The following is a 7683-nucleotide window of genomic DNA, read 5'->3' as shown; positions in this document are numbered from 1 at the left end:
ATTGATTGCTTTCCCAAGCCTTCCTTAAAACAGTTCATTTTAATATATGTGTGTGAGAAAGAAGTGATGTGATTTATCAATTCAAAGAGTCAGACTTTACAAGAGTGAAAAATGAGAGCTTCTTTATCAGTGGGTTTACAACTAAGAATATACCACTTTTCAGACTTTCAATTGCTTCTAACTCCATGAAAGATTGTGGGCTGAGGTGGCAGTCTGTGTGTGTGTGTGTGTATGTGTGTGTGCACGTGCACACATGCGCACACCTTAACAGGACAGCACTAAAAACAAGGAGAAAAAAGAAAGCTCCACTGGAGCCAGCATTTTGGTCAAACTCTTTCCTCCCAGACTAGAGTGAGGAGATAGTTTGGGAAGATGAAGATTTTGGCTCTATATTCTGGCTTTTCTTGCAGTTACCAGAACATTAGAAACAGAACAAAAATAAAAAATTCATGAACCAAACAGACTCAAAGCTAAATATACCTTGATATTATCTGCCTTGGTGCTCCCTGTTCGCTAGCGAGATAACAATTATGTTTACCCTATTACAGAAAAGTATTTCCTTTACTTATAAGCAGAAAAAGCATTTATTTTAACACTAAATACTGGTTTATCATAGTTGTCTCCACAGACTGAAGTCTCATTGGATGAAAGTCTTTCATTTTTCATTCTGAGTGGTGAAGAAGGTTCAGCTTTGGGCAAGTCTTCAGAGCAGGTTGGATTTATTCTCTTCCCTCCCACCATCTCACTCTCAGGAAAAAATGATTCCTTATTAAAAGCGCAGAATGAAATACTTGGATGGGAGATGAAGTTTTATTATCATGCCTCTTCTTTTTGAATTGAGAAGCCATTCATAATAATAAAACCTAGCATTTATTGAGTGCGCTCTGAATGCTCAGTGATTACTAAGTTTTTAACGCGGATTGTAGCATTCAATCCTCATCTTAACTCTGAGGCAGGCCTTAGGCTTATCTTTACAGGTGACGAAAATCAGACAAAGAGGGTTAAGCCTTGATAGAGCTGGAAAGTCTAGGCTGTCAGCTCAAAAGCTAATCCAATCCCAAGGCCTCTTCTAGTCAGTCTCTCTCAGTCCCCCTCAGACTGTGTAGTCTCCCTGTTTCTCTGGGGTTGCCCTTTCTTCCAGTCCTACTTAGCCTCACTGGTCTTTCCCATCTCCTCTTGACTTGTCTCCCTAACTGCTGTTGTTCCTGGACACTTTCTTCTATCCCTCTGTACCTTCCAGTCTCCCCACAGTCTTCTTGAGCCCCCTGCTACCCAGTACCTCCTATTCCCAGTAGTTCTACATAATGTCTCTTGCCACCTCTTGGGCCCTCCAGATCCCTCAGGTCCCCTGTCAAGTCCCTCTGGGACCCCCATTTGCCTTTCTACTTCCACCTCCCAGTCCCTTCCAGTCACCTTTCTTTGCATTCTGCTCCAGTTCTTTCATTCTAATTTTGTTATTGTTGTTTTTCGCACAATTAAAAAAAAACTCTTTTAAAATTTTGAACAAGTAACACATACACAGTATAAAAACGTAATGCAGAAACCCACAAGGAAGAAAATAAAAATCACCTGAAATCCCACTAACCTAAGATAGTCACTATTATCATTTTTTTCATACTTTTCTCTATGCTTAGCCCTGTACATGCACACACACAGTTTTTATTACTATTATACTTTAAGTTCTGGGATACTTGTGGTGAACGTGCAGGTTTGTTACATCGGTATACACATGCCATGGTGATTTGCTTGCACCCATCAACCCATCATCTACATGAGGTATTCTTCTAATGCTATCCCTCCCCTAATCCCCCACCCCCTGACAGGCCCCAGTGTGTGATATTGCCCTCCCTGTGTCCATGTGTTCTCATTGTTCAGCTCCCACTTATGAGTGAGAACATGCGATGTTTGGTTTTCTGTTCCTGTGTTAGTTTCCTGAGAATGATGGTTTCTAGCTTCATCCAGGTCCCTGCAAAGGACATGAACTCCTCCTTTTTTATGTCTCCATAGTATTCCATGGTGTATATGTGCCACATTTTTTTTTTATTCGGTCTATCATTGATGGGTATTTGGGTTGTCCAAGTCTTTGCTATTGTGAACAGTGCTGCAGTAAACATAAACGTGTGCATGTGTCTTTATAGTAGAATGATTTGTAATCCTTTGGGTATATACCCAGTAATGAGATTGCTTGGTCAATAATGGTATTTCTGGTTCTAGAACCTTGGGGAATTGCCGCACTGTCTTCCACAATGGTAGAAGACACTCCCACCAACAGTGTAAAAGCGTTCCTATTTCTCTCTATGCTCTCCAGCATCTGTTGTTTCCTGACTTTTTAATGATCACCATTCTAACTGGTGTGAGATGGTATCTCATTGTGGGTTTAATTTGTGTTTCTCTAATGACCAGTGATGGTGAGCTTTTTTTTCATATGTTTGCTGGCTGCATAATGTCTTCTTTTGAGAAGTGTCTGTTCATATCCTTTGCCCACTTTTTGATGGGGTTGTTTTTGTCTTGTAAATTTGTTTAAGTTATTTGTAGATTCTGAATATCAACCCTTTGTCAGATGGATAGATTGCAAAAATTTTCTCCCATTATGTAGGTTGCCTGTTCACTCTGGTGATAGTTTCTTTTGCTGTGCAGAAGCTCTTTAGTTTAATTAGATCCCATTTGTCAATTTTGGTTTTTGTTGCCATTGCTTTTGGTGTTTTAGTTATAAATCCTTTGCCCATGCCTATGTCCTGAATATTATTGCCTAGGTTTTCCTGTAGGGTTTTTATGGTTTTAGATCTTACATTTAAGTCTTTAATCCATCTTGAGTTAATTTTGTATAAGGTGTAAGGAAGGGATCCAGTTTCAGTTTTCTGCATATGGCTAACCAGGTTTCCTAACACCATATATTAAATAGGGAATCCTTACCCCATTGCTTATTTTTGTCAGGTTTATCAAAGATCAGATGGTTGTAGATGTGTAGCGTTATTTCTGAGGCCTCTGTTCTGTTCCATTGGTCTATATATCTATTTTCATACCAGTACCATGCTGTTTAGTTACTGTAGCCTTGTAGTATAGTTTGAAGTCAGGTAACGTGATGCCTCCAACTTTTTTCTTTTTGCTTAGTATTGTCTTGGCTATACAGGCCCTTTTTTGGTTGCATATGAAATTTAAAGTATTTTTTTCTAATTCTGTGAAGAAAGTCAATGGTAGCTTGATGGGGATAGCATTGAATCTATAAATTACCTTGGGCAGTATGGCCATTTTCACGATATTGATTCTTCCTATCCATGAGCATGGAATGTTTTTCCATTTGTTTGTGTCCTATTTTATTTCATTGAGCAGCGGTTTGTAGTTCTCCTTGAAGAGGTCCTTCACATCCCTTGTAAGTTGGATTCCTAGGTATTTTATTCTCTTTGTAGCAGTTGTGAATGGGAGTTCACTCGTGATTTGGCTCTCTGTTTGTCTATTATTGGTGCATAAGAATGCTTTTGATTTTTGCACATTGATTTTGTATCCTGAGACTTCGCTGAAGTTGCTTATCAGTTTACAGAGGTTTTGGGCTGAGACGATGGGGTTTTCTACATATACAATCATATCATCTGCGAACAGACAATTTGACTTCCTGTCTTCCTATTTTAATACCCTTTATTTCTTTCTCTTGCCTGATTTCCCTGGCCAGAACTTCCAATACTGTGTTGAATAGGAGTGGTGAGAGAGGGTATCCTTATCTTGCGCCAGTTTTCAGAGGGAATGGTTCCAGCTTTTGCCCATTTAGTTTGATATTGCCTGTGGGTTTGTCATAAATAGCTCTTATTATTTTGAGATACGTTCCATCAATACCTAGTTTATTGGGAGTTTTTAGCATGAAAGGGTGTTGAATTTTATCAAAGGTCTTTTCTGCATCTATTGAGATAATCATGTGGTTTTTGTCATTGGTTCTGTTTACGTGATGGATTATGTTTACTGATTTGCGTATGTTGAACCAGCCTTGCATCCCAGGGGTGAAGCCCACTGATCATCGTGGATAAGATTTTTGATATGGTGCTGGACTTGGTTTGCCAATATTTTATTGAGGATTTTTGCATCGATGTTCATCAGGGATATTGGCCTGAAATTTTCATTTTTTGTTGTGTCTCTGACAGGTTTTGGTATCAGGATGATGCTGACCTCATAAAATGAGTTAGCAAGGAGTCCCTCTTTTTCTATTGTTTGGAATGGTTTCAGAGGGAATGGTACCAGCTCCTCTTTGTACCTCTGGTAGAATTCGGCTGTGAATCTTTCTGGTTCTGGGCTTTTTATGGTTGGTAGGCTATTAATTATTGCCTCAGTTTCAGAACCTGTTGTTGGTCTATTCAGGGATTCGACTTCTTCCTGGTTTAGTCTTGGGAGGGTGTATGTGTCCAGGAATTTATCCATTTCTTCTAGATTTTCTAGTTTATTTGTGTAGAGGTGTTAATAGTGTTCTCTGATGGTAGTTTGTATTTCTGTGGGATCAGTGGTGACATCCCCTTCATCATTTTTATTGCATCTATTTGATTCTCTTCTCTTTTCTTCTTTATTAGTCTGGCTAGTGGTCTATTTTGTTAATCTTTTCAAAAAACCAGCTCCTGGATTCATTGATTTTTTGAAGGGTTTTTTGTGTCTCTTATCTCCTTCAGTTCTGCTCTGATCTTAGTTATTTCTTGTCTTCTGCTAGCTTTTGAATTTGCTCATGTTTCTCTGGTTCTTTTAATTGTGATGTTAAGGTATCAATTTTAGATCTTTCCTGCTTCCTCCTATGGGCATCTTGTGCTATAAATTTCCCTCTAAACACTGCGTTAGCTGTGTTCCAGAGATTCTGGTACATTGTGTCTTTGTTCTCTTTGGTTTCAAATAACTTATTTATTTCTGCCTTAATTTCGTTATTTACCCAGTAGTCATTCAGGAGCAGGTTGTTCAGTTTCCATGTAGTTGTGCAGTTATGAGTGAGTTTCTTAATCCTGAGTTCTAATTTGATTGCACTGTGGTCTGAGAGACTGTTATGATTTCCATTCTTTTGCATTTGCTGAGGAGTGTTTTACTTCCAATTATGTGGTCAATTTTAGAATAAGTGTGATGTGGTGCTGAGAAGAATGTATATTCTGTTGATTTGGGGTGGAGAGTTCTGAAGATGTCTGTTAGGTCCACTTGGTCCAGAGCTGAGTTCAAGTCCTGAATATCCTTGTTAATTTTCTGTCTCATTCATCTGTCTAATATTGACAGTTAGGTGTTAAGGTCTCCCACTATTATTCTGTGGGAGTCTAAGTCTCTTTGTAGGTCTCTAAGGACTTGCTTTATGAATCTGGGCGCCCCAGTGTTGGATGTATATATATATTTAGGATAGTTAACTCTTCTTGTTGCATCGATCCTTTACCATTATGTAATGTCCTTCTTTGTCTTTTTTCATCTTTGTTGGTTTAAAGTCTGTTTTATCAGAGACTAGGATGGCAACCCCTGCTTTTTTTTGCTTTCCATTTGCTTGGCAAATCTTCCTCCGTCCCTTTATTTTGAGCCTATGTGTGTCTTTGCATATGAGATGGGTCTCCTGAATACAGCACACCAATTGGTCTTGACTCGTTATCCAATTTGCCAGTCTGTATCTTTTAATTGGGGCATTTAGCCCATTTACATTTAAGGTTAATATTGTTATTTGTGAATTTAATCCTGTCATTATGATGCTAGATGGTTATTTTGCACATTAATTGATGCAGTTTCTTCATAGTGTCAATGGTCTTTACAATTTGGTATGTTTTTGCAGTGGCTGGCACTGGTTTTCCCTTTCCATATTTAGTGCTTTTTTCAGGAGCTCTTGTAAGTCAGGCCTGTGGTGACAAAATCTCTCAGCATTTGCTTGTCTGTAAAGGATTTTATTTCTCCTTGGCTTATGAATTTTAGTTTGGCTGGATATGAAATTCTGGGTTGACAATTCTTTTCTTTAAGAATGTTGAATATTGGCCCCCACTCTTTTCTGGCTTGTAGGGTTTCTGCATAGAGATCCACTGTTAGTCTGATAGGCTTCCCTTTGTGGGTAACCTGACCTTGCTCTCTGGCTGCCCTTAACATTTTTTCCTTCATTTCAACCTTGGTGAATCTGATGATTTTGTGCCTTGGGGTTGCTCTTCTCGAGGAGTATCTTGGTGGTATTCTCTGTATTTCCTGAATTTGAATGTTGGCCTGTCTTGCTAAGTTGGAGAAGTTCTCTTGGATAATATCATGAAGAGTGTTTTCCAACTTAGTTCCATTCTCCTCGTCACTTTCAGGTACACCAATCAAATGTTGGTTTGGTCTTTTCACATAGTCCCATATTTCTTGGAGGCTTTGTTCATTTCTTTTCATTCTTTTTTCTCTAATCTTGTCTTCATGCTTTATTTCATTAAGTTGATCTTCAATCTCTGGTATCCTTTCTTCTGCTTGATCGATTCAGCTATTGGTACTTTTGTATGCTTCATGAAGTTCTCGTGCTGTGTTTTTCAGCTCCATCAGGTCATTTATGTTCTTCTTTAAACTGGTTGTTCTAGTTAGTAATTCCTCTAACTTTTTTTCAAGGTTCTTAGCTTCCTTGCATTGGATTAGAACATGCGCCTTTAGCTCAGAGGAGTTTGTTATTACCCACCTTCCGAAGCCTACTTCTATCAATTCATCAAACTTATTCTCTGTCCAGTTTTGTTCCCTTGCTAGTGAGGAGTTGTGATCCTTTGGAGGAAAAGAGGCATTCTGGTTTTTGAAATTTTCCACCTTTTTCTGCTGTTTTTTCCTCATCTTCATGGATTTATCTACCTTTGGTCTTTGATGTTGGTGACCTTTGGACGGGGTTTCTGTGTGGATATCCTTTTTGTTGATGTTGATGCTATTCCTTTCTGTTTGTTAGTTCTCCTTGTAAGAGACCCCTCTGCTGCAGGTCTGCTGGAGTTTGCTGTAGGTCCACTCCAGACCCTGATTGCCTGGGTATCACCAGCGGAGGCTACAGAACAGCAAAGATTGCTACCTATTCCTTCCTCTGGAAGCTTCATCCCAGAGGGGCACCCACCAGATGCCATGCCATCCGGAGCTCTCCTGGATGAGGTGTCTCTCGACCCCTGTTGGGAGGTGTCTCCCAGTCAGGAGACACAGCCGTCAGGGAACCACTTGAGGAGGGAGTCTGTCCCTTAGCAGAGCTTGCGCACTGTGCTGGGAGATCTGCTGCTGTCTTCAGGACTGGCAGGCAGGAATGTTTAAGTCTGCTGAAGCTGTACCCACAGCTGCCCCAGGTGCTCTGTCCCAGGAGATGGGAGTTTTATCTATAAAACCCCCTGACCGGGGCTACTGCCTTTCTTTCAGAGATGCCCTGACCAGAGAGGAGGAGTCTAGAGAGGCAGTTTGGCTACAGCAGCTTTGCCAAGCTGCAGTGGGCTCCGCTCAGTTTGAACTTCCCCGTGGCTTTGTTTACACTGTAAGGGAAAACCCACCTACTCAAGCATCAGTAATGGCAGGCACCCCTTTCCCCACCAAGCTTTAGTGTCCCAGGTTGACTTCAGACTGCTGTGCTGGCAGTGAGAATTTCAAGCCAGTTGATCTTAGCTTGCTGGGCTCTGTCAGGATGGGATCCGTGAAGCTAGACTGCATGGCTCCCTGGCTTCAGCCCCCTTTCCAGGGGAGTGAATGGTTCTGTCTTGCTGGCATTCCAGGCACCACTGGGGT

General features: G+C 40.5%; 1 protein-coding gene across 1 annotated transcript in view; it reads left to right on the top strand.

The window, feature by feature from the left end:
* CC2D2B (coiled-coil and C2 domain containing 2B) overlaps positions 1-7683 on the top strand; it is a 131225-nt gene that overhangs the window by 22149 nt on the left and 101393 nt on the right. The window contains 1 exon segment of the mRNA XM_031652613.1: positions 617-712. Within this exon segment, the coding sequence (XP_031508473.1) occupies positions 617-712 (96 nt within the window).

The sequence above is a fragment of the Papio anubis genome, chromosome 11, assembly GCF_008728515.1.
Source record: "Papio anubis isolate 15944 chromosome 11, Panubis1.0, whole genome shotgun sequence".
NCBI lineage: Eukaryota > Metazoa > Chordata > Mammalia > Primates > Cercopithecidae > Papio > Papio anubis.
Note: the sequence above shows the minus strand (reverse complement) of the source record. Positions and strands in the feature narration are given on the sequence as shown.